Source organism: Rhinatrema bivittatum, chromosome 10 (genome assembly GCF_901001135.1).
Source record: "Rhinatrema bivittatum chromosome 10, aRhiBiv1.1, whole genome shotgun sequence".
Taxonomy (NCBI): domain Eukaryota; kingdom Metazoa; phylum Chordata; class Amphibia; order Gymnophiona; family Rhinatrematidae; genus Rhinatrema; species Rhinatrema bivittatum.
In genome coordinates, this window is record NC_042624.1 from 75,671,404 (window position 1) to 75,699,287 (window position 27,884).

The 27,884-nt window shown below is 41.2% G+C and overlaps 1 protein-coding gene across 1 annotated transcript; it reads right to left on the bottom strand.

Moving 5' to 3' along the window:
• Positions 1–916: 916 nt before the first annotated feature.
• LOC115099983 (14 kDa phosphohistidine phosphatase-like) lies at positions 917–22,083 on the bottom strand. Its single transcript, XM_029618100.1, has 3 exons — positions 21,842–22,083; positions 4,529–4,653; positions 917–1,116 (listed from the first exon to the last, which is right to left on the bottom strand). The coding sequence occupies exons 1-3, from the start codon at positions 22,065–22,067 to the stop codon at positions 1,024–1,026; spliced, it is 444 nt and encodes a 147-aa protein (XP_029473960.1). The 5' UTR covers positions 22,068–22,083; the 3' UTR covers positions 917–1,023.
• Between the last annotated feature and the right edge of the window lie 5,801 nt (positions 22,084–27,884).

Here is a 27,884-nt window from a genome sequence, read left to right on the forward strand (position 1 = left end):
GTACGTACAGGGAACAAAAATGATTATGGTGGATGTAGAGAGTGACAAATATGATGTGTGTGATTAACAAACATTCTTTCCAAACTTATATTCAGAATATGCATACTGCCCTGTGACCTTTTTTTTTTGACATGGCAGTTTCCTCCTGCTTCTTTGTAGTTCCAGCTCATTCAGAAACATTTACAATTATCCAGGGATTATTTCCCCTAGTTAGTTTAGTTCAGTCATGGCAGCAACAACCCTGGGCCAGGAACTATGCACCAGAAGTCCCTCTATAGCCTTGCAGTCATTGGCCTTAAATCCATTTACTAGGTGTCATCATTGGACTCCCCCTACCCCAAAAGCACAAATCCTGGCAGTCCCAATATTAGGACAAGATCCAGGAGTTGAGTGCAAGTACTGTTTTTAATGCTCTCATAAGCAATCATTACTTTCAAGAGTCCACACACAACAGCAGGTACCAGCAGGAGTCTAGAGTAACAGTGGCAAGGCAAAGTCAGGCTCACAGTAGAGTTTCAGTAATGGATCTGGTTACAGGAGCAGATAAAAGTCTGAAATACCCCCAAGAAGATGGATTCCTCCTGAACTATTCCAGAAACAGGCAACATGATCAGCATATGTACCCTTGTACACAGAATGCCAATCCACTCCCAGCCTAAAACTGCACCCTGACACACAGGCAGCTAAAAACTTGAGCTGGGAATCTAACCCAGATCCTTCTGTATGACAGGGTGTAATATTGCCACTGGGGCGGCCCCTTTGTTTTATTAATACGTAAACACATTTGCTAATAATAAATTGGGAGATGGGGAGAAAGTGAGTAAAGAAAACAATGCAACTGATACTCAAACTACACAAAAAGCACATCATGTACTACAGCTAGGGCAATGTTGCCAATTACCTAATAAAACAAAGACCTGGTAAAATATTACATTTTTTATTGGGCAATTTTTTTTTTTGTAAGTGCTAGGCACTGTAGAGTTTCAAGTGCATAAAGAGGTGGCTCCTTGTTTGTTGTTTTATTCACTTCTTGTCATCTGACCAGGTGATTTCATAGCCTGTGTACACATTTTTCAGTTTTTCAACAGCCACTGAGTGATCAGCCTTGCCATATCCCTATGGAGAGGGGGGGGGGGGGGGGGGGGGGAGGGAAGAGGAAAAAAAAAAAAAAAGGAAAAAGGTAATTAAAAGTGTACCATTACAGTATACCATTGTAGCTTCCAGCTTTCTCCAGTGTCCTTGACAACCTTTGGGAACAGACAGACTTATCTTGCATTGCCTCAGATGGCCCCTACACAGACTGTGCCAAGAGAATCCTTTCCTCTGGTGCTTGGTTCTTAAGCATCAATGGCTCCAACAGCTCCACATTTATTTACTCAGAAGCTTATATTCCGCTCCCTCCACTTCAGAGTATTCAGTTCAGATTAAACAATATCATTTAACACTTCGTACATATATAACATAAAAAACATGGCCATCACTCCATGCTTCCCTAAATAATACTGACTTTGCTTCCTGAAATCCTTTACATCAGTTTGAGATCTGAGGTGATCAGGAAGAGAATTCCACCTCACAGTTATAACATATGAAAAAGTCCTGACCTTAGTTCTTTGGAGATAAGCATTGTTCGCTGGTACTTTCAACAATGTTTTGTTGGCTGATCACAAATTACGACCAGGTTTATACTATTCCAGCTTCTTTAGTACAACATTTCTCACCAGATATCAAAAGCTTATGCGCTATAATGATGATCTTAAATTTAGATCTTAACCTCACCGGCAGCCAATGCAATTCCCTTAATATGGATTGAATATGGTCATTCCAGCGTAACCCCATAAAGATACGTACTGTAGCATGTTGGATCAACTGCAGTGCATGCGGCAACCTTTTAGGTAAATCCACATAAAGGGAGATGCAGTAATCCAGCTGACCCAAAATCAGGGCCTGTAAGTACGGTCTTAAACATGTCTCGAGAGAACATGTCTAAGCGGTTTTATCTTATAGAAGACAGTTTGAGCCACTCGGCAAACATGAAAACGTATGGTAAGCTGAGTGTCCAACACTATTCCCAAATTCTTTGCCTCAGTTAGAATGGGCAAAACATTCTAAACTTTAAGCGGAGGAACCTCCGAGATTAGTGCTGATGAACCCACCCATATCAATTTTGTTTTTGTAAAGTCAGGTTTTCAGAAGATCCACAATGAATATGCACACAATTGAAGCAGTGCATGCAAATCTCTCATATACATATTCCTGAAAACCTGACTGGCTAGGTGTGCCCCCAGGACTAGTTGAGAAGCAATGGGATAAGTACAGAGTCTCGTACCACATTTTCATTTCTGCTTTTACTCCTGTAGGGCAATCCAGATTTTCAAGCTAATTACACAGGTTGAAATTTGAGTTTCTCAGTGGATTTTTAAAAAGTAGTGAAATTGGGATGAGCTTTTCGATCAGGAAAAGGTTTATCACACCAGAACTTTTCAAACTGTTTAAAGACAGGTCTCTATCAATCTTTATGCACAATTTAAAAGGATTACTTTCATTTTTTTTATTAAAAAATAAATTTAAAGAAAAGATAACCAAGAAACTGAAAGGTTATGAAAGTTATTAAAAAAACAAAAGGGACTAATATGTAGAACCTGTGACCACTGCTTCAGGAGGTCCAGGAGAAAAAACAGTAAACATATGATGTTATGGGAGACTGATTTAGCTCAAGCTATTGGAAATGAAACATGGGGAAACAAAGAATTTCTCTTTGCAGTTCTGTAAGTGCCACAGTTCAAGAGATATTCTTCATAGATGGTACTTGACACCAGATAAATTGCATAAAATGAAATCAGAGTTCTCAGGCAATGGCTGGTATAGGCTGAGGGTATTTCCCTTATTTGGTGGACCTGACTGATAATACATAAATTCTGGGATGATGTGATAACCTAGATTTTTGAGGATTACTACAAAGATCTTTTCCTTGAACCCATTCTACTGGGGGCTTCCATCCTAGGAACATATGAATTGCTAAGTGAATGCCTCTGATCTCACATTTACTCATACCAATGAGAAGGACAGACACTAGGTTTTGGAATTTGCCAGAGGAATCATCCACAGAGATGTGGTTTAAGCTTCTTTTAGTATAGTCTAACAATGGAGAAACAAACATAATCGGGACAAAACCCAGATTATGTATCCCTATCTGGCAGTCTTCTATGATTTGTTGAAAATAACCAGCAGGATTAAAGTTTTTTTCACATTTATTAACAGATATAAATAGAATGACATGTGAGAGAGGGCGCAATCATTCATATGAAGTTATAAATTTAAATAAGAACTATTAGTTTTTGTTCTAGTCTTTGGAAAATAATGCTTTTGGTAAAATTGTAGACAACTGACAAAATATAGATTTATACTCTAATTGTAACCTGGCAATTTGTCAATATGAACTATACAAAAAAATGCACTCACTGTACACAACGTATTTCAGAAATGTTACATGGCCATTGGCCAATATGGTACTTACTCTACATCAATTAATTTTTACATCTGCACGGTTTTATTTTAATTCTTTAAACATCCCTAGAATTCTTATACCACCCTTGTGAGAAAAGAGTCACAAATCAATTTACATAAAATGGTGTTCAAGTAGCTCACAACATGTATTTGATATTGTTTACTGACAACATAAGTCATAATGAACCATCACATACAAATGTATGAAAAACATTTGTGAACAAGGTTGCTCCCTGGATTCAGAGCACCATCATAATGATTTAAAAAAAATCTTAAAAAGCAATGTTTAATCAGTACATGTTTCCAGGTATTATGCATTTTTGAAAGGCGAACTATATGTACTTTCAATTTATGCCTTTATTTTCTAAGTGGACAGAACAATAATCTAAAAGTTCAGCAGTTTAGATTTTAGATAGTTCTTATGCCTATAAGATGACATTTATTCATAACAGGGACTGGAATATTAGCAGCAAACAACCACCACCTAGCGAACCTCACTTGTGGTATTACTAATCTTTTTTTTTTGATCTGGCAGTTTCCTCCAGCTCAGTTGGAACCAGGGATGGGATTCCTGGTGCAATAAGCCTTCATTGCAACTACCTAAGGATTTTCTTTCATTTTATAATGCCCTCTCCACTCAGTATTCCAACTCTAGGAATTTGCAGTAACATTCCTTTGGCTGGTTATGCACCAAGATTCCCACTGGAATCCTGCAATCATAGATCCTGAATCCAATTACTAAATGTCACCCTTGAGTGAGAACCATAACTTTCTTCCCCATATGGGGTAGTGAATGCTGACCATGCAACTTGCTCAGCCCCAACCAACCAGGGGAGCAGATGACTCAGCCTGGGGATCAAAGCAGGAACCTTCTGCATAGCACTGCACTGAGCAACTGGGATGGCCCAGTATTACCATTTTAATGCATAAATGTCAAAATTCTAGTCCACAAAGAAAAATGCAAATATAATTACTAAAAGGATAAAGTTGCATATTCCTTCAGAGAAACTATTTCAATACTTACCGTAGACTCCCCAAATACTCTGATTTTCTTATCTTTATTGTTGTGTTCTATTTTTCCTCCTCCAAGACACTTACATGCAATGCCCAGCTTTTCCATTTCTGGATTCAATTTTTCAAATATATGATCTGCAAAGGGAATAAAGAATAATGAAAGTTAAGAACATAAGACTTGCTATACTAGATCAGACCGAAGGTCGATCAAGCACAGAATCCTGTTTCCAATAATGGCCAATCCAGATCACAATTACCTTGCAGGATCTCAAGGAGTAGATAGATTCCATGCTGCTTATCCCAAAGATAAGCAGTGATTTCCCCAAGTCCACCTTAACAATTGTTTATGGACTTTCTCTAGAAACTTATCCAAACCTTTTTTAAATGCAGCTACACTAATAGCTTTCACCACATCCTCTGGCAACAAATTCCAGAGTTTAATTATGTGTTGAGTAAAAAAACTATTTTATCTTATTAGTTTTAATTGTCACTACTAACCTCATTGTGTCCTCCCTAGGCTTTGTACTCTTTGAAGGACTAAACAACCAATTATAAATAAATATAAGAACATTTTACATTTTACTCACAAACGTGTATATATCCCTTGACAATAATTGTAAATACAAATATTTACCTCCTACAAATGTTGATGTCCATCCCAAATTATCAGAACCTCCCTGCCCCCCCCCTTTATTAGGTAACCCCTACCCTGTATCCCACCTAGTTAATTATTACTTGTATAATCCACCCTCTTATTTATATGTTATTGTTATTATAATTACTGTTCCTCTTATAATCATGTGATAATTGTAAAGCCTGTTGCTAAGTTCTGTTCTCTGTAAACCGACGAGATGTTCCCAACGTTCGTCGGTATATAAAAGATATTAAATAAAAATAAATAAATTAATGTTTACTCATCCCACTCAACAACCATTACACTATGATGCTATGTGTTGCGTCCGACGGTCACAGATGGCTGCGACCACTCTGCCTTACCTCTTTCTCCCCTCTCTTTTCCTTTGGGCAAGATGGCTGTCTCCGGTGCCGAGTGCCTCGGCGTTTCCAGACCAGCATGGGTGTCCCCATCCGCCATGCTCACTCCCATGGCCTCCTAGGGCGCGAGCCCGCACATCTCTGACACTCAAATACACGTTGTGGTGGGAACCTTGGGGGCGGGCCCACTGCATGACATCAGTACCTCAGAGTATATCTAGCCTCCGCTTCCAATTTGAGTTAGCAAAGGCTTCGCTACTCTGCCTGCTCTAAGCTGTACGCTTAGACACCACTTTCTCTAAGGGCCTCGCTCCAGCAGAAGCTCTAGACACCCGCTCCTCAGGGGTCTCTCACTTCCAACTTCCCTTCGGGGTCCTCATTAACCAAGACAACCACTCCTTGGGGGTCTCTCTCTATTCATTTCCAGGATATTGGACCATTGGGTACTCGCTCCTCGAGTGCCTATCTACTTCATATCCTGCACCACAGACCTTCGGTCCCACCATTTTACCATCAGGAAGACGCCTTCACTCTGTGAGTACCTCTACGATCCGGCACTCCAACTCCACCCACCAGCCGTGGCATTACCCGCACTGTGGGCTCCTGCCTATCATGAACATCTGGGTGAGACTACACTACTGAGCCTGTTGAGCATATTGACACCTCGTGGATCAGTGCTTTACCTTCCTGCTTTCACCATCTATCTACAGCAGTACAATAAAGACTCTATCCATATGTGTCTGCTATCTGTATCAGCCTATCGCAGTGGTTCCCCCCCATGGGCGGAGTCATCTCCACTGCGTCCAAGGGTCCACAATGCCTCAAACACAACACTATGTGGTTAATGTGTTGATAAGCTATGCAAGGGAAGGGTGTGTCACATAAGTTATACAGTATGATTTGCAAAACACTCCAATCATGTGAGATAATCTTAAAGGCAGTTTAATGAAGACTTGTCAAATAACTAAAAATCTTCTGCAAGGCAGTAAGCATATAAATACATCAATAACGCTCACAAAGCACAGTGAATAAAGAGCTCAGGAAATCTAATTTATATTCCACAATCAGTCCTCCAAAATGCGCTTTGTTTCAGAGAGAGCTATATCGGGACGAATGGGAACAACTGAAGGTCTTAAACATAAGCATTTCTAGAGGGATTAAAAGGTCACACAGAATATCAAAAAGGGGCTTAGCCAGACTGTAGAGTAGAGCAAATCCAGAATAAAGCAAGTACAGAGTACAAATATTTAAATACATACCTCAATGAAACTGACAGGATGTAGTTTACAAGCTACAAGAGCAACACTACATTTGCCAGAGATTTAAAATAAAAAGGTGCAAAAAAGAAACAACCAATCACTGATAAGGGACAGTAACCAATCACAGGGCAGAAAGAAACAAATAATCGAAGGGGAGGGATAGCATTCAAAGAACAAAGAAGGCCATTCTAAAGACTAAGCAATTGGTTATTAAATAAAGGCTGACCACTTGATCTCTTTATTAAGACTGTAGGGCATTAGCGTCCCTAATTCAAATATCCAGCATTGTTCAAGCCAGACTAGGACAATAGAAAAATCACCACCATAAGAGCGACTAGCAACTACTTCAAGAGCAAAAATTCTTAAGTCAGAAAAAAGGTGTGCCTTATCAATCCAATGAGAAACTAAGGATGCCTCGTTTTTAGAATGATGGATACAAGAAATATTCCGCCTGCTCCAACATCCCAAATCACCTTGACCTGGAGACAGCAGACCGGGCTATATCCTCCTGGACAGAAATAACACAGAAAATCGCCAACAATCTTTGCCCAATCATCCACAAAACAATCACACAAACCAAATCATCCAAAAAACCCTGGTACACCCTGACACTCAAAACCCAAAAAATCCAGCTTAGAGCAGCAGAAAGACACTGGCGCAACTTTCCCACTACCGCCACAAAAACTATTACCAACTCATGCATGCTTATAGAAACGCCATTCAAACAACAAAAAAAGAATACTATGCCAAGAAAATTCACCACCTCCAATTCAACCCTAAAGCTTTATTCACTCTAGTTTCAAATCTCACCAAACCCAACGTGTCCGCAACCCAAGTCCCCTCCACACAAACCCGGTGCAATGAAATTGCCATGTTCTTTAAGGACAAAATTTCCAACATTACTGCTAAATTTACCCCCAACACCAAAAACTCCCCCCTCACCAGCTACATTACCCCTCCCACCCCTCTTACACCCACCATCCTCTCCTCTTTTGAACCCTCCTCATCTCTTGAAATAGAAAACATTTAAAAAAAATGAGACCCTCCTCCCACCCCTCAGAAACTATCCCCACTAAACTACTCCTCTCTATCCCCAAAACCATAGCCACCTCACTCTCCAAAATCGTTAACTGCTCCCTGGAACACGGCCTAGTACCTATCTCCCTGAAACAAGCCGTGGTCAAACCCATCTTAAAAAAACCCTCCCTTGACCCCTCCAACCTTTCCAACCTCCGTCCCATCTCCAACCTCCCCTTCCTCTCCAAAATCATTGAAAAACTAGTAAACTCCCGTCTCTCCGACTACCTCGAACAATCCAATATACTCCCACCATCACAATATGGCTTCCGTAAGCTCCTCAGCACTGAATCCCTACTCCTCTCCCTTACCGACACCATCATCAAAGGAATGGACGCTGGCAACTCCTATCTCCTTGCTATGCTTGATATCTCCGCTGCCTTTGACACTGTAGATCACAACATCCTCATCAACATACTCATTGGTATAGGAATATCAGGTACTGCTCTCTCCTGGGTAAAATCCTTCCTCCAAAACCGTACCTACACAGTCCTCACCGACAACTTCACCTCCCCCCCTATTAATCTCAACTGTGGCGTCCCCCAAGGATCCTCCCTCTCTTCCACATTGTTTAACATCTACATGCTCCCCCTTACTTACCTCCTCTCCAACCTTGGGATTACACACTTCATCTACGCAGATGATGTGCAGATCCTCATTCCTTTTACTAATTCTGCTTCCACTGCTCTCCAAAAATGGAACACTATTCTCGCTTCCATAAACCAACTCCTCACAGACATGCACCTAGCACTCAACCCGCAAAAAACTGAACTCCTCCTCATCTCCTCTAGACATGCCTCCACACCCTCCCCCTCCACCCTCCAACCCTTAAACTTTCTCTCTGATACAAGAAATCTAGGTGTCATACTTGACAACCAACTTACCTTCAAACCATTTATCAAATCCATCCTTAGCAGCTGCTACTTTAAATTACAAACCCTCAAAAAACTCAAACCCCTCCTCTACTTCTCGGACTTTCGTACAGTACTCCAATCTATAATCTTCTCAAAAATTGATTACTGTTAACGCACTCCTACTGGGACTCCCTGCTACCTACATCAAACCTCTACAACTCCTTCAAAACGCTACCGCACGCATCCTCACCAATGCCAAAAAGAAAGACCATATCACTCCCACCCTCTGTAACCTCCACTGGCTTCCTATCCACTCACGAATTCTATACAAAACCCTCACCCTCATCCACAAAAGTATAATTAATGAACACTACAACTGGCTAAACCCACCCTTCACCCTTCGTACCTCCACAAGACCCACCCGCTCCTCCCTCCGTGGAACCCTTATCCCTCCCTCCACAAAATCCTCCAGACTCATCTCCACCACGAACAGAGCCCTCTCCCTCGCAGGCCCTCCCCTCTGGAACTCCATGCCTCTTGACCTACGCATTGAAACCTCCACACCCACCTTCAAAAAGAAACTCAAAACCTGGCTCTTCCTCCAAGCTTACCCCCAATCGTCTTCTTTACCTACTAACACCTTAACTTTACCTACTAACACCTTAACCCTACCACCTCCCCGTACTAACACCCCCTCCTCTGGACCTACCCCCACACCCTCTAATGACTTACAAACCCCACTCCTAACTTCTAGCACATAATATATGACACATAGCTCTATCGTTCCCATTTTCTCACCTGAATCTCTTATTTTCTACATGCCTATACAGTTTTGTATATAACCTATGTATATTTCAAGAATATAACCTATGTCAATTTGCCAATGTATATAGATGTCAATAATATAACCTATGTATACGTCAATAATCTCTCGACCCCTGTACATATTACTCCTTTTGTACCTGTTTTTCACCCACCCACCCTCCCCCCCCCGCCCCCTCCCCTGTCTCGACCACCCCTACCCCTCTTTCCACAAGTTTGCTAGTTTTGCTCTGTTTCTGAGCTATGTTTTAAACACTGTTCCTTGTAAAGGCTCTGCCTACATATCTTTGTTTGTAAGTTATCTGTAAACCGGCACGATGTGCAAACGGTTGCCGGTATATAAAATTAAATAAATAAATAAATAAATAAATAAAATGTTCAAAGAAATGTATTTTTCAGTCTTCTGGTAGTTTTCCCAACATAGTACTTCAGGCAGGCTCAGAGGTCTAGAACGGGTAAATGTGAATCAGTTATTTACTCTTTCGGATAATAGAGGGACTAGGGGGCACTCCATGAAGTTAGCATGTAGCACATTTAAAACTAATTGGAGAAAATTATTTTTCACTCAACGCATAATTAAACTCTGGAATTTGTTTCCAGATGTGGTTAGTGCAGTTAGTGTAGCTGGGTTTAAAAAAAAGGTTTGGATAAGTTATTGGAGAAGTCCATTACCTGCTATTAATCAAGTTAACTTAGAAAATAGCCACTGCTATTACTGGCATCAGTAGCATGGGATATACTTAGTTTTTGGGTACTTGCCAGGTACTTGTAGCCTGGATTGGCCACTGTTGGAAACAGGATGCTGGGCTTGATGGACCCTTGGTCTGACCCAGTATGGCAATTTCTTATGTTCTAATAATATATATTACACCAGTGGTTGTGTAGTCTGAATATGCATGAAGCATGTAAAACTATCAGCGAATGGATAATTAAACTCAGTGCATGGGTCAGAAAACTGACAGACTGCATACTGGTTATAAGAAAATTTTCCTCTACGGCTGGTCTGAGCATGTGTGGATAAATCAGAAGGGTACCTCTCCACAAAGCAAAGCAGGGGGGTTCAGAGAAAATTGAATGAGGGGATAAGACCAGCCAATGTTTTCTGATTAGTGCATACTTCATTGATCCTACTGGAAAAAGATCATTCAGGTGGAGGCCAGAGTGCTGGAGGGAATGAAGAGAAGGTCCCTATTCGCATACTGTGCACCTTTAAATGCTCTCTTGATGATGCGGGCTGGGTAACTTCTAGCTAGAAAACAGGACTGCATGACAGGGTGATATAGCCAGAGCGTGTAGAGCAAAATCATCGTAAATGTAAGAACTGGCCAGTGGAGATGTTATCCCACAAGGAGCGGGGATGGTCACTGTCATTTCTGAAAAGTGTTTCTCTCTGTATGTTGTGAAAAATAATGGCATATAAGGAATTAACAGCATACACTTGGGTGTTTAGAAATGTTACACTGCAGATTAATATTTAAGTGTATTTAGCCAATCCAAGAACATAAAAAATTGGACCTGTGCCCAGCCAAATTAAAAAGATGCCATCGATGAATCTGAGCCAGGTGAATATAAACTGTCGAAAAATGTCATTTATTCAAAGCAATTCTAATTGTTCAACATAAAGGCAGACTATGTCAGGGGGCCATTGTAGCTCCCATAGCAGTACCTTTAAATTTGCTTAAAAAATGAATTCTGGAAACAAAAGTTTTCTTTCAAGGCAAGGCATGCCGAGGAGATAATGGGTGGGGACATGAAGGTGGGAGGGCGCTGGTCCAAAGTGCATTCAATGACTGTCAAAGCTTCTTCCTGAGGGATATTGGTATATAGAGCCTCGCTATCCAGAGTGACTAAATAAAACTGTCTAGTTAGTAAATGTAAATCTTGCAGGATAGTAATAAAGTGACCAGAATCAAGAACGAGAGGATTAGTAGAACAAATGATTGCAAAAATGCATCAATGAATTTAGAGAGCAGACCAAATTAGAGACTATTGGCAACTTGGGGAGCAGGGGTTGTAAACTTATGGATTTTGGGGAGTACATAGGTCACTGGGGTAACAGGAAATTTTTCAAGTAGAAAATCACTTTCATGGGTAGTAATCTAATGTTTATCTAAGCCCTCTTGGATGACAGGAGAAATGGTTCTAGATAATGCAGGGGTTGGGTCATTGTCCAGAGGTAAATAAAAATCAGAGTTAGCTAGTCGATAGTTGACCTCCGCAGTGTAAGCAAGAGTGTAAAAAAAAAAGAGGGCATTGTTGTGTTAATCAGTTGGTTTATTTGTGATAGAAGAGTCTGATGTTAGGAAATTAATGGAGGAACTTTCTGCTTGGAACAAGTTATTAAACCACCGTCGGGTGCCACATGCCAAATATGACATGTTATGAAGAACAAGGCGTTTAAACGTCACTATCAAGGAGTCAGGTAGTTTTGGGGAGACACAATCAGGATCTTCAGTGGTGGGTGGTGAGCCTGCAAAGAATACTTAAGTTTAATAAATCTAAAGAACCTTTTAAAGATAGGTGTACAGAAAATACATCAAAACCAATGGAAGGAACAAATAAGAGACCTCATAACAACCAACATTCCATTCTTGAAAGATGGCGAGAAGACAGAATAAAATACCAAAGAGTCCTCTAATTGGGTCAAAACCAAGGGTTGTGTGGTCATTAATCGCTGAGTGCATATCTTGCAGGATCATGGGGGGGCTGTTGTGCTGAGACTGGCCCCGGACTGAACGATTCTGTAATGGACGGCTACCAGAAGACTGGTCCAAAAAAGAAAAAAAAAAAGATGGAGGCTGGTAGTGGTAGAAGGACCAGTACATAAATTTTTCTCTAGATGAAGATGTTGATTCAGAAGTATCATTTTTACGTGCAGAGCGCGGTGTTCTCATCTAAGTGTATACAAACCCTTTTGCATAGTTCAGCTGGTCTTATTGAAATATTTTATATTTGACTGCTTTCAATTTGGAGCAAAATTTGTCTAGGTTATGTTGAAAATCAACTAGTTACGTACTATAGGTGTCTGTGGAAATATGCTGCTTTAAAAAAAAAAAAAAAGAGTCCAAATGGGCAGTGACTTAATGTTGTAATGATCATGCAGCTTGCTTAGTGGTATCAACAAGGACCATCAAATCAAAGGAACACTTTGAGAATTTGATTCCACCAGGTCAGGAAAGAAGGCTCATCGGTATGAATGTGAGGTTCTTTAAGGACCCCACAAGCCACGGGGGATATGGTGAACACTGCAGTATTCTACCAGGGTCGGTACATGGAATTCTGCCCAGGTAGCTTGTTTTTGCAAAAGGATTGTCTCAGCACATGAAATGTTGTCCACCACGTATTAAATATTTCGGAGAAAAGGCATAGTTCTGTTAACAGCACCTTAAAGTCTTGTGCATAATAACTAAAGGTATCATCAGCTGGTGTGGCCATTAAACGCCACAGCAGACTGGGTCTAACAAGCGTGCACATAGTGAAGACAAGGCGAGACACAAATATATATAGTCAATGGGAGGGTGTGTCACATAAGTTATATGATTTGCAAAATATTCCAGTCATGTAGAGATGATTTTAAAGGTGTTTGGCCTTTGAGAGCAGATTCAACCACCATCCATTTGTGTGGGAGCCTTTTGGACAAGGTAAATTGCGTCTGCCTTCTTGTTCTCGGGAGCCACCGAGAGGGGGTTTTCCCACATCTTCATCAGCAACTTCATAAGGATCTTGTGCACTGGGACTGCCACAGTCTCCTTAAGAGGTTTCATGTACTGGAGAATATTCAGCATTTTGTGCTAGGTATCCTCCTCTGTAAAGTAAACAGGATGGCATCCACCATCAGTCAGACAAAGCCTGCGAAGGCGAGGTCTTCCTGAGAATACTTCCTTCTGCCATCAGAAGGAGAGGGTTCAGAGGGGATGCCATTTGATGCCTCATCATCCGAAGCCTCCAAGCCTCCCCCCCCCCCCCAAGGGTCAAGAGTATCCTCCACACTTATCTACAGAAGATGGATACAGAGACCCTCAGTCCTCAGCCAGCAGTATAGGAAATGACTCACCTGGACGGGTGGGCCTGGACCCCAAGGCTACCCCAGTTGTCAGCTTCCTCTTCCGATGAACCATGGATGAACACCAGACCAGTTAGCAGTAACTCTGATGCCCAGAAGGGCATCAATGCTGGCATAGACATGGAGACTCTCTCAGTAATGCACTGATAAGTGCTAGCAAAGAACTGAGCAGCATTTCAAGGAATACAGTGCCAATCCCCCAGTGCTGTCGTCATACTGACACAGAAGCCCTGCAGCACCTTCTCCACGGCCTGCTGCACTCACTTGTCCAGCTCCTCCTTGCAGATTGCTGAAGCCAAGAGACTGGGATCCAGGAACTAAAAGGATCGGTGCCAGACATCAGGTCTGGTGGAGGACTGGCGTTCCTCACCAGGGGGTCACTTCAGGGCAACCCAGCCATGGCTGGGGCATCCCCAATGCCTGACACCATGCATTGTTTGGGATCAACGCTGATACGTTTTGGCTACCCTTGCTGCTCAGCTCAGTCCTTACCTAGTATCGAGGCCGAAGACGATGAACAATGGCTTCAACCTGGAAGAGCTGGGCAATTGCCCATCTCCGAAGTCCTGGAAGTCACAGATGGCCCTGTCACTAACTTGATGGCCATTGGTGCGGCTCCAAGGTCGCTCGATATCAATGTATCAGTCTTCCGGAGCTCAAGAGTTGGTCCAGCATCCTTTTGGGGTCATTTGGAGCAACCCTTGACATCATGAGATGCCCCAGACAGAGGACACATCTATCATAGGGATTCCTGATAGATATAATCTTCCTGCACTGAGGGCATTGTTTAAACCCCTGTAGAATACATGGCACGTGAAACAAAAGGGATGCAATATCGAAATAGATGGCAGCGGCCCATAGATAGCCGGCAGGCACCAAGCACACCGCCACCCTGGGGAATTAACACAAAACTAAACTTACCAAGGAAGATAGAGGGGAGAACAGAGGGACCCCACATTGACTCAAGTGATCCTAATAATATTCTTTTTAGCGAAAAGAAAAAAAAAGCCAGGAAAACTCCAAGAAAAGGAGAAAAGTTTTGAGACTCACTTCTACAGTGAAACACCAGGCTCCATGAAAAGAAAAGATTAAAGAGACCCCTGTGTAGCTGCACAGTATAATGCATGCCCAAGCATGTTCAAAGTTCTAGAAACTTTGACATAAGTTTTCCGTGTCGAGCTCCATCTGATGATTTTGCCCATATGTGAGGACTGCCATCATGCCTGTCCTCGAAGAAAGGAATATCCTTAAATTAAGCCTACACTGCAGTTCAAGTTGAATCTTAAATTTTATCAACAAATATTTCTTAGGAGTATTGCTCTAGTTTCCTCTTGGTCTCCTCATAGATTTCTTTGGGGATTTATTCAATATGATTACAGATATAGGGTATTTTGCTTTACTTTTTGAATGCTGACATAAATGCTTGAAATTTCTTTTTTTATGGTGTATCTGTATCTGTAAGATTCATATTGTAATTATGTTTTCTTGTAATAATGAAAAAATTCAATAAAATATAAAATATAAAAAAAAAAAAATTTTATCAACAAAATCTGTCAGAGGTAATACAGTTACTATACAGCTAAATAAATCTTTATAAAGTACTCTACCTACACAACAAGAGTAAGCTCAACTGGTCCTTCTTATTTGATGCTTGATTTTGTTTGTGGGTTTTATTTGAAAGAAACTGACATATTTGCACTCTGTACAAATAAAATCATTCCATATCAGTTTTAGCCTACTCTACAAAAGAAGAAAAGTAGGCTTATGAGATCACCATGTCTGAGTGTGTGTTTATCCCCCAATAATTTGTGGGTTTGGTGTCCTATTCATACCAAATTTTCAAGAAATGTCAGGAGCTCCAAGAGGATTCTGACAGGAGTAATATTTTTGGGATCTACATATGGGTAGACACTTAAGCATACTCCATTTTCTGTGTTTAATATTCATGGGAAGGGCCCAATGTAACAAGGTGCCTTTTGTAAAGGAAGAGCACTCATTTTAACTTGGAAGGGAGAGCAGCAGTCCCAAATCGTCACCTTATTTCTACTGGCATGTACAAGAAACAGAATATGCTACCCACTTTGCTCCAGGGACCTGACTCCTGATCATCTATTTATGCACTATTTCTCTTTTGTTTGAACTTTCAACTTTAAAAATATTTTGCTTTGCTGTCTCAACACTTGTTTTCAGACTCATTTTAATACCCTTGCAATAAGCTCTAACCATTTCTCTGCAATCTCATGTCAAGGATTAGGTTGCCTGCAGTATTCTAAGAACATAAGAATATCAGACTGGCCATACTGGGTCAGACCAAAGGTCTATAAAAGCCCAGTATATTGTTTCCAACAATATAAGAAAATGTGAGGGAGGTTCTGGAAGCCAAATTTAGGCCTTTAGGGAAAAAAGCTGAAATCCAGAACTTCCAGGGTAGCATTCTCTGAAATGCTTCCTGTTCCATGCCCAGGTCCCTAGAGGCAGGCAGAGCTAGAGTCTCAATGCGTGGATGAGATAATGGTGCAGAGAAGAGGGATTCAGTTTTGTAAAGAACTGGGAAACTTTTTGGGGAAGGGGGAATCTTTTCTGAAAGGACTGGCTCCACCTTAACCAGAGTGTAACCAGGCTGCTGATGCTAACCTTTACCGCTTTCAAACTAGAATAAGGGGGAAAAGCCAACATTCTCGGGCAACAAATTTCAGAGCTTAATTTGTGCCTATAGGAATCACATTAAACAAATTGGAGAAAATTATTTTTCATGCAACACACAATTAAACTCTGGAATTTGTTGCCAGAGGATGTGATTAGTGTGGCTGGGTTTAAAAAAGGTTTGGATAAGTTCTTGGAGGAGAAATCCAAAAACTGCTATTAATCAAGTTGACTTAGGGAATAGCCATTACTATTACTGACAGTAGTAACATGGGATCTACTTAATGTTTGGGTAGTCGCCAGGTACTTCTAACCTGGATTGGCCATTGCTGGAAATAGGATGATGGGCTTTATGGACCCTCGGTCTGACCCAGGTCACAAATATCCGATTACTATTATTTTTACTTTGGGAAGCAGGTTTCCAAAGTGCTTCCTTAGAGAAATTCTTTGTGCAAGTACACTCATATTCCACAACTCTGATTTTAAACACACAAACCCCTTATAAGCTTAATAAAAACTTTAGGGCTTTATGTATTAAAAAGGTTCTCTCTCCCAATGGTTGGCTGCTGGCCAAACACCCTCCTCAGGGAGAGAGCAAGATCTGGCCTCCTTCCCTGTTTTGTGCATACAAAGCAAGTTTCCATATATAAAATATGATTTGTGTGCACAAAAGAAGTTTTCAATGCTGAAAACATTTTCTGTGCAGAAAACATGCTCTGTGCGCAGAAAGCTTGTTTTCTGCACATAAATTCCAGGTACAGGTCCTGGCACCAGAACTTCTGCACATGGACTAACATTAGCGCTGGAAACTTTACTCCATCTGACTAGAAGCTATGTTCCCAGCTGTTCAGCTTGGAGAAGAGATGGCTGAGGGGGGATATGACAGAGGTCTTTAAAATCATAAGCGGTCTAAATGTAAATCAGTTATTTACACTTTCGGATAATAGAAGGACTAGGGGGTACTCCATGAAGTTAGCAAGTAGCACATTTAAAACTAATTGGAGAAAATTCTCTCACTCAACGCACAATTAAGCTATGTAATTTGTTGCCAGAGGATGTGGTTAGTGCAGTTAGTGTAGCTAAGTTTAAAAAGGGTTTGGATAAATTCTTGGAGAAGTCAATTAACTTCTATTAATCAAGTTGAGTTAGGGAATGGCCTCTGCTACTTCTGGCATCAGAAGCATGGGATCTTCTTAGTGTTTGGGTACTTGCCAGGTAATTGTAGCCTGGACTGGCCATTGTTGGAAACAGGATGCTGGGCTTGAGGGACCCATGGTCTGACCCAGTATGGCAATTTCTTATGCTCTTATATTTTATTCCCATTTGTCAAGGCTGGCCAGGTCTGGGCATACTGCAGATGTATGCTGAAACCCAGTTACAGAGGAGAGTCAACTGTCACTACACTGGCAGCCCCCAGCCAAGTATATGCTCTAGTCAAGGAACATATCCAGTACAAGTCACCCAGGCAATGAATCTGGGGAGGAATAGGGACAACAGAGACAGAGAATTTACTAGGCTAAAGGCAAAATGTTTTGGTGGGGTTTTTTTTGCTACATATGTGCAAAAGACCAATGTTAAACTCAGATTTCTCAAACCTCATAGTTCCTTTTAACAATTTTAAATTTCTTACAGAAAAGAGTTTAATTGCCCTCCCTGGAAATCAAACATACATCATCATTAACGGAAAACACAGACTCAAATGATCTACACAGGGTAAGGTAGGAATAAACAAAAAAACATCATAGGAATGCTAACAAGTAATCCAAATTATTAGAGTTAACTTCCTCAGACACCAAAAATTACTTACAAAAAAGTGTCAATTTATAAGTAAGAAAGAGTATCTATTTTTAGTAGAAATGCTAACTTCACCTTCTCCTTTTATCTTAAATTATTGGAAAACATCACAATTTTTCCACTATCCTTATAAAGTAGGTCAAAGAAAAAAAAGTTTATAAAACAATACCATGTTTTCAAATTAGGGACTATAATGGGCATAGAGAAGAAAGGAAATGCAAGAGACTTAAACGGAAAATGAGACCCCAGAGTAAAACAAAAATCTTAATTGTCCAGAAAAAAAAACCCTAAACATTGTTTTATCAAGAATTTCCCTAAGTATTTATTTCTATAAAAAATATAAAAAACTTTGCTAAACAGCTGCAAAACTAGGCCATCCACTTCCTATAGCAGAAACCACATTTACAGTATTAAATTATGATGTTTACTGGAGACTACTCTTTCCAGTGCCAAGCTGTTTCATACCCCTGTGGGAAAAGAATTCTGGGGTTTTTGGAATAGACTTTTCAAACCATTCCAGCTTATTCTTTAGGTATGTTTATCCAGCATGTTTTCAGCACAGCAAGGATTTTGCAGAGATTCCAAAGCTCATGCAAGTACCGCATCACATTTACCCATAATTCCTTTCAAAAGCAGAGAATACCTGTGGAATATAATGAACCAGTGGCAAAGGGGGTTATGGGTAGCGGGATGCTTATTGTTTCAATTGAAGTAGGCAGTAGATGCTACAGTAGGCTTGATGCTACACACATCTTCTCTTTGTGCCTAAAATTTTCTGAAAGCATATAAAAGATGGATTTCAGATGGTCACGTGATATGATGATCTGTGAGGACGAGTTCCTTACAGGCTCTGGGTGTCCTTGCCCTAATCTAAGGCATCTTGGCCGCCCTCTACCTTTCAAAGCTGTCTACTTCACCATTTTGCAGAGTACATGAGCATCGACACGTATGTGTCCAAATCTCTGTCAGGTATGCCAGTGTGACCCACAAAATGGGATAAAGAAAAATCAAAACCTGAGGAATCCAAGATGGCCGTGGACAAGGCCCCGCAGGTCTTGATCGACGAATCTGTGGTGAGCATGCTCACACAGGTAGTTAGCGCAGCGATTAATGTGAAGCTAGAAGCTATCTCGGAGCAAATTTCTGAATTAAAAGATTCCTTATGCAAGTTTGGCCCCAGGATGGATCTGGTGGAAGGATGCATATCCTCAGTGGAGGATAATGCCCTGGCTAACGTGTGACAGCTAGAACAGCTAAAGAAATTAGTAGAAACACAAGAAGAGAAAATAGACGACTTGTAAAATAGATTGCACCGCAATAACCTACATTTTATTTATTTAATACTTTTTTTATACCGGCATTTGTGGTTACATTATACCAGTTTACAGTGAGGAACTAGACGATAGCAAGTTAGGACTGTTTTAACCTCATGGCTGCCAGAGGCACTTAAATTACCAATGCTAGTTTCTGCTTTGGTGGTGGCATGTGCAGATAGGTTGGGGACTAGAAAAAATGCTCAGCCGAGAGTCGTAGTCGCTTGTTTCTTGAACTATGAACATAAACAGAGCACTTGGTCTGCCTCTTGCCGGATTTCCCAATTGCAATACCATAATTCTATTAAAATTTTCCAAGATTTCTCTATTAAAGTGGCTTCCAAAGGAAAAGAATTCACTCCTGTGTGCTCACAACTGGTGACTAAACAAGTGTGATTTGCCCTACAATATCCAGCAAAACTCAGAGTTTGGCACCATGGCAAAGCACGTGTTCAATTCCCACACCAAAGCAAAAAGTTTCGTGGAGCAACTGGTGTCTACCTGAGGAGCACCCATAAACAAATGGTGCTGATATGCAACATTATATATATGGTGCTGAAAAACTGGATTGGCCAGTTGAAACAGGAGGTTGGGCTTGATGGTCCCTTGGTCTGACCCAGTATGGCAACTTATGTTCTTATGGTTATTTACACTTTCAAACGACACTAGGACTAAAGGACACTTAGGGACCTTTGTGCTCAGTTTTGTTTGTTTTTTTCCTTGGTAATTTCCATAACAAAAAAAAAAACCACAAACAAAAATTTTATATATATATATATATATATATATATATATATATATATATATATATATATCTTCCACTGATTTCTCTTGGTTTTTTTTTATCACAGTCATTTTTCCACTAATTTTAACATTGAAATTCCATTAAAATTAAATAAAAACTGAAAATAAAAGGTCCCTAGAGACACTCCAGAACTAGCAACAAGTAGATTTAAAACAAACTGTAGGAAGTATTTTTTCATTCAGCATGCAATCAAGCTATGGAATTTGCTGACAGAAGATGTGATCAAGGCAATTTACTTAGTGGGGTTCAAAAGAGGGTTGGACAAATTCCTGAAGGAAGTCCATAAACAGGTAATAGCCAGGAAGATTTGGGAAAGCTATTGCTGAAAGAGATCTATTATCTGCAGAGCCAGTCTTTGGGGTGGGCAAGCTGGGAGGTTGTTCAGAGCACCGCCAGTATCACTCAGCCTGTGGTGACAGAAGATTGGCTCAGCGGGGCCACATCAAATCCCATTTTGCCATGGCCTTAACAGAAGGAGACACCTTGAGAGAGTGTGTAGATGAGAGTGGGTGTGTGTGAGTGAGAGAATGTTTAAGTGTGTGCATGTGAGGGAGAGCGAGAGCCTGTGTGTGCCTGAGAGCTTGTGTGACACACAGGCTTCTCCATCTCTCTCACACACATTTTTACACAGTTGGGGGGGGGGGGCACAGCATTAATATTTTCACTCAGGGAGCCTTTTACCCTATAGCCAGTCCTGACTATTTGGGATCTGCCAATTACTTTTGAGCTAGGCAGGCCACTGCCCGAAACAGGATGCTGAGCTCAATGGATCTTGATCCAGCATGGCTCTTCTTATGAGAAGATGTGGTGGGCCAATATAGCAGCAGACATCACATGAAGTGTAAAAATAGTCTTCTTGCCTAGGCAATGAAATAAAATATATTTCAAGGAAGCAAGAGGAGCTATTTCTAGCAATAATTTGCTACAGCCAATAATCTCTTATAATATTACCTGTGAGATAAGGCCTGTAACATCAGATTTTGCCTGTCTCTTTATTGTGGTTACTGAAATTATAGAGAAAATATGTAACGAGGAGATGGATTCGATGACACCGGGGGGGGGGGGGGGGGCGGGGGGGGGGCAGCGTTGCACACATCTAGTAGTGCTTTAGAATGATAATTCATAATAGAAGTAGAAGAAAACTTATTTTCATGAGTAGATTATTAGCATTAACAGATTACTCACTGTGGTGCCTGGCGTTCCAAGTGGATATCAGCATTATTGGATAATTACCGTAGTACTGTTAGTGTTACTAGGGTAATGAGCGCTATTCTTGGTACACCTGCAGGAAATATATAACTAATGGCATTACAATATGCTACTCTTAATATTCCCTACAAAATTCATTCAGAGCTCACTGCAGATATCAGTCCTGCTCTGGTATACTGGATTAGCCTTTACAAGGTCCTCGACGTCACACCCTGGCACTAGAATTCTTCAGGTATTACGACTCAACACTTCCATAGCACTACTAGACCAACGCAGCGCACACAAACAACACACAAGAGACATCCCCTGCTCAGTAGAGCTTACAATCGATTCAAGACAAACATACAGGTACTCCGGTATTAATAGCATCAACAATGCTATGGTATTCAGTGATATTCGGCATTCTAAATGGAAAAAGATAAAAAACAAAAAACACTACATCACCCCAGACACCACCATTACTCACTGCCGGTGGGCACTAACATACTTACTATGATACTCAGCGCTCCGCGTCCCTCTCACGACGTCTCGCTGCTCCTCACCCTGCTTTAAGCGAACCAGGATATACTTAAACACTCCTTCGGAGTCTATTTCCACCTCAGGCACAGCCACCAATCCCCTCGCAGCCGCCATTGTCAACCTCCCAATGCCCCAGCTCCCTCCTCTCTGCCGGGCTATCTCAACCACGCAAGCGCGAAGCCCCAACGCCCACCTCATCACCCGCCGGGCCACAGCGCCAACCCACAATTCACCGCGCTCAGGTGGCGGGCGGGCGGGCAGGGCCCGCGCATGCGCGGGACATGCGGAACAGTTTCTTGGGTATTGTGACCTGTGATCAGATAGACTTAGACAGGCGGGAGCTTTTGCATTATTTAGCACACCCTGATCTGTGCATCCTTAACGATCTTGCTCTTTTTGTTTGGGTGAGATGTAAGTGCAAGATCTTGAACTATTATTATTATTATTACGAGTTAAGAACGAGCCCTTCTTGGCCAAGATTGATTGTACAATATAAGAGTGGAGGTGCTAACTCCCCGATATGTTTGGCACTCGATAATGTAACGACAATTGGCAAAGCGGGAAGATAAACCTGCTACCCTCCTCCCATCTTCCCCGCCTCTCCCCCCCCCCAAAAAAAAACAAAACAGTAAGGGATTGTGGAACAGTAAGCGAAAAGAGAGATATGAGCAAAGAGCGGAGGCGTAAAGAGATTGGAGTGATAGTACCCCTCTCCCCCTTAGCTTATGGAATTGTCCATTTTCTGGGATTGGGGGGGGGGGGGTGATCTGCTTTGTTACTCTGCACAGGATCGTACTCTGAAGATGATCAATATAAGCGTGGGCCCTTGGAAATGTTGGTGCAACTGGAGTAAAGGCAGTTGGCTCTAGAGGAAGCTGTTCCTAAGGGTCTTCTACAGTGGTCACATTTTCAGATGGGTGTTTTTGGTAACTGATCAACATAGTGATACTGGCCTTGTCCATCTGTGTTGGCACCCTTCAGGTAATGGGACTTGCAGTCGCAGTAGCAGTTGTAGGAATTCACCTTGAACCAGCTCCATAGTTCCTTGTAAAATCAAGCTCTTGAAGAGTGAAGGAATACAAGCATGATGATGATGATGGGAAGAGTCCAGAATCTATTCTTTTGCTGTAAATCCTTGCATAGGTCTGGATTGAGATTATTAAGGCAGGTCTTGAGACGATGTCCCTTATGTAGTTCAGCTGGTTTACTCCGGTAGTTAGATATGGAGTGTATGTTAAGCCAGATGCAACCTGGCCATTCACCTTCTCTTATCCTTCTTAAAGCTTCTTTGACTTTCTGTAGGCTTCCTTCAGCTTCTTCATTAGCTTGAGGATGGTAAGGAGCAATAGTGATATTCAAAATTAGGTTAGGTTTTGCAAACCTCTTCTATGCAAAAGATGTGTAAATGGACAGTAGCGAGGGTTGAAGCCTTGACAGGTGACGTTTTAAACTTGTGCTAATTCATCCCCATTTTGTATTGGCAAACCTCTTGAATTCTTCAGATCTAAAAGCAATTCCATTATCTGACACAAAGACATCTAGAATCTCATGGGTTGCAAACAATTGTTGAAGGGCAGCTGATGCATCCAATGTAGATAATCAGACTATCCTCACTCAAGCCATTTTGAATAGGACTCCATGACTGTCAGGAAATTTTTCTCCTGAAGTTGTTGAACATGGCTTCTTGGTCATATTCCACAGAAAGATTGATGCATTGGGTGCATTAATTTACAAATTTTTGAATGCTGTCATCATTTGTGGGCCACCAGATGTAACTTCTAGTTAGTGCTTCACGTGCATGTAGCTAAAATAAATTGTTGCCCCTTTTCAGGAATGATCACTTTGTTTTCCAGTAACAGAGATCCTTTGAGTCAAATGTATTTATGGGTTTTTCTTATTTTTTGTTAATAGTACATAGCAGACAATTCATGCTGATGGGTTTACATATGATATGAACTTTTCTGAAAGTTTCCCAGTTTGCCATCCCAATCAGATCCAGTTCAGAACACAGCCCATTGTAGGGTCCTTGATAGTCATTTTTGCAATATAGCATGGAGGTGGTTCTGGAAGGGATTCCAATACCAGAACTTCTAATGGAGGAGAACTGTTAGGTGCCCTGGCCAAGGATCCACATGGCCAGTTCCCCTCACCTCGGGGGTCAGAAGGCTCGCTTCTGCCCCATTTGCGGCTGGCCTCCAACGCCGACCTCAGCAGGCGCGGCCTGCTCCCGCACTCTCCGTGTCTCCTGACGCCGCTGCTGCTGTCTGAGGTCCCTCCAGGCGCACGCACGCGCCACTCTCATCGTTTAAAGGGCCAGTGGCAGGGAAGCTCCCCGCAGCCTGGAGTGATGACATCTCTTCCTCACCTCAGAAACAGGTCCTGCTCAGCCTTGAGTGTGTGTTGCTTTGCATTCCTATCCCAGTTCCAGCTCCCGGTTCCGTATTCCTTTTCCAGCTCCTGGTCCTGCATTCCTGCTCTGGTTCCTGCTCCTATTTCTGTGATCCTGTTCCCACTCCTGCTGCTGTTCCAGCTCCTTGTCCCCTTGGCTTGCTTTTCTGGTTCTTGACTTGGTACGTCCCTGGATTCTGCTTTGTCTGCCGCCTGCCCCGACCTCTGGCCTGTTCCTGGATTCCGTTCTCTGCTGCCAGTCCTGACCTTTGGTATGTCTGACTTCGCTTCTGCCTTTGTCCTGCCGGCCCCGGTACCCAAGGGCTCAACCTGCGGGGAATGAGGGCTGGTATAGGTGAAGGTCCACTTGGGTCCCCCCTTCACCTGCATCCACCTCCCGGCAATGAGGACCTATAGGGGGCTCCTTCCTATAGGTGGCACCAACTTCGTCTCAGCTTAGGGGTCCACCTTTCCAACAAGAACTGGTACAGTCTATTGTCTAGAGGCAGGAGGCTCAGGGCATCGACATTTACAATGTGCCTTTCTAGCTTTAGTTATAGTCAAGCTTTAGTGATAAGCATTTAGCATGAAATTGCATTGTATTTGAGGTGTCATGACAGATGGTATTGCTTTGTATTTAAAAAGCAATTGTAAAAGTGACCTGTGAACACCAAAGACACACTCATAGATATAACTGAATTTTTTTTTACTACAGCTATTACAGCAAGAGCTTCCTTATTAATCTGTGCCTAATTCTGCTTTGTGGAAGAAAATGTTCTTGAGTAATGAGCAACCATAGCTTTCTTCCCATCTGATAAATCATGACAGAGAACAGTTCCGACACTATAGGATAATACATCACAGGTACAGTAAGATATGTCTTGTGCTTTAAATGAGGACAGAATAAGAACCATCATTGAAACACCTGAAATTCCAGAAAGCAGATTTTCTATGAAGATTTGGAAAATTCATGCTGCAACAGAAATTCCAAACTGAAGGTGCTTAATTCAAAATGTACCCCACTGGGTTATGAATGACAGTCCGTGCATCATGATGTGTATTTTAATGTCGGTATAGAAAAACTGTTAAATAAATAAATAAATAAATAAATAAATAAATAAATAAATCTCTTAGCATTCTTACTGACAATCAGTTGTTGATATGCTTGGGCAAAATCATGTTTTATAAAGACTGTACCTGAAAGTAGTTGATGCATGCTTTTGTAACTTCAAATCTTGATTAATGCAACTCTCTTTTAGTAGGTGTTCTGAATTATCATCTTAATCATTTACAGTTGCTTTAGAATACAGCTGTAAAATTAATTAATGGTCTTGGAAAATTTCACCATGTTACTCCTGCTCTTAAACAGTTGCATTGGCTTCCTGTTAGCTTCCAGATTTGATTTAAAATTCTCTGTCTTACATATCATGCTCTTCACCTTGATCTGATTCCGTACTTTCCTGTCCAAATTCTTTGTTCATCTCAGAGGGGTCTCTCACGTCTTCCTCCGCCATCCTCTATTCGATTGGATGTCACCAGTAATTCTTCTTGTAGCAATAGGGCCCCTTTACTATGAATTGCCTCCCTCAATATATTCTCGCAGAGTCTAACCATTTGAAGTTTAGGAAGGCAATAAAGGCCTTTTTTTTTCTAAAGCTTTCAGCAACTAAGTATAAAATTTTGAATAGTTGTCTATTAGATCCAGGGATGTTGGATAACATTGTGTTTATAATCATTGTGTCATGGCATTTTGTCACATTTAAGTTAAGTTAGGTTTTATGTTAAGTTTATGTTTATTTGTTTTATATAACAAGTTCATTAAATTTATTTGTCTTTTTGAAGATACATTTTAAATTGTGTTTAATATTGGTTTTGTAATATTTTAATATTTGATTACTATGTATGTATTATTTTGTAAAACTGCTTGGTTAAGTTGTTTCTCAAGCAGTATATAAAGCATAAATAAACAACTAAAATAAATAAATGCAATAAAGGAAAAAAGCTATTCCCTCTTTGTCCAACAGAGGGTACTGTCTCATCTTTAACACCACATGTGACAAAGTCTGTCAGGGTATAGAACAGATGCGGGCATTTTCACACGAGGTAGAAATTGAATTTGCTGGTCAGCACTTTTATTAACTTAAAAGGCACAGAATAAGCCTCTACGTACACCCTGTCTGTCTTACACTGAAAATTCGCTCTCCGGGTATAGCGTCAAATAATCACAAGTATAATCCCTTACACAATCTTTACATACAATAGTAGATGAGTGCTTGGCTTGAGAAGGAGCCGAAGGAAAGGTCCCAGATTCCCTACTGTTATGCTCTCAGCTGAGCAGTCTCTGGCTCCTTGGAAGGTGGACAAGCCAAACTTCTTTCTAGGCTCCCAGCCAGCATTCCTCCAAGTTGCAGCTGGCTCTCCACAGCTCCACGGCCACACAGTGTTTGCCTCCAGCAGGCAGGCTGTCATTTAAACTTCTTTAATTGGAGATGCCGTGCACATGGTTCTGGCCAGAGGGGGCTCTGGACTTACCTTCCTTCCCAACCCCCACCCCAGTGACCCAACAAAATGCATTTGTTGACTTCTGCCAACACATTTTAGCATTATCCTATCTTTCTGGGGCTTTTTTTTTTTTTCCTGTCTGTACCAGCCTTTTCTGTCATGTGATTATATTCATTCGAAAGATATAAACCAAAAGTGGCAGTGACTCTAATCGACATAAACTGTAAGCCACCATAAATATTAGACTAACACACTCAAACAGTGCACAATAAAGAGACCATCGTACCATTGGGCAAATGCCAGACTGTTTCATAGCCAGGCTTATCAGTATAATCAGAGGTCTTACATTGAACTTTTTTTTGGCGATCATCTAATGGTCCAGCTGACTCCCTCACAGGCTTTCTGCTTCAGATATATTTTAAAAAGTTTTTACTGTGAGTTTTTGCCTCTACGGCAACGTCTTTTCAAATTCTCTCTTATCAATGTCTTACATTTAACTTGCCAATGCTTATGCTTTATCAAAATTTTCTTCTGTTGGATCCTTCTTCCAATTTTTGAATGAAGATCTTTTGGCTAAAATGGCCTCTTTCACCTCACCTATTAACCATGCCAGTAATTGTTTTGCCTTCCTTCCGCCTGGAATACATCTGGACTGTGCTTCTAGAATGGTATTTTTTAACAATGTCCATGCTCTTGAACACTTTTTACCTTTGTAGCTGCTCCTTTCAGTTTCTTTCTAACTATTTTTCTCATTTTATCAAAGTTTCCCTTTTGAAAGTTTAGCACTAGAGCCGTGGATTTGCTTTCTGTCCCCCTTCCAGTCATTAATTCATATTTGATCATATTATGGCCCCATCACCATTATCTCTCTCGCCAAATCCTGTGCTCAACTGAGAATTAGATCTAAAATTGATCCCTCTCTCATTGGTTCCTGAACCAGTTGCTCCATAAAAATGTCATTTATTCCATCCAGGAACTTTATCTCTCTATTGTGTCCTGATGTTACATTTACCCAGTCAATATTGGGGTAATTGAAATCTCCTATTATTACTGCACTACCAGTTTGGTTAGCTTCCCTAATTTCTCGTAGCATTTCACTAGCCGTCTCACCATCTTGGCCAGGTG

Coding starts and splice junctions, on each gene's coding strand:
- LOC115099983 (XM_029618100.1), bottom strand. CDS start 22,067: ATGAGGTGGGCGTTGGGGCTTCGCGCTTGCGTGGTTGAGATAGCCCGG. Junction 4,654..21,841: donor GCGGAGCGCTGAGTATCATA/GTAAGTATGTTA, acceptor TTCCCTTTGCAG/ATCATATATTTGAAAAATTG. Junction 1,117..4,528: donor GAGTATTTGGGGAGTCTACG/GTAAGTATTGAA, acceptor CCCTCTCCATAG/GGATATGGCAAGGCTGATCA.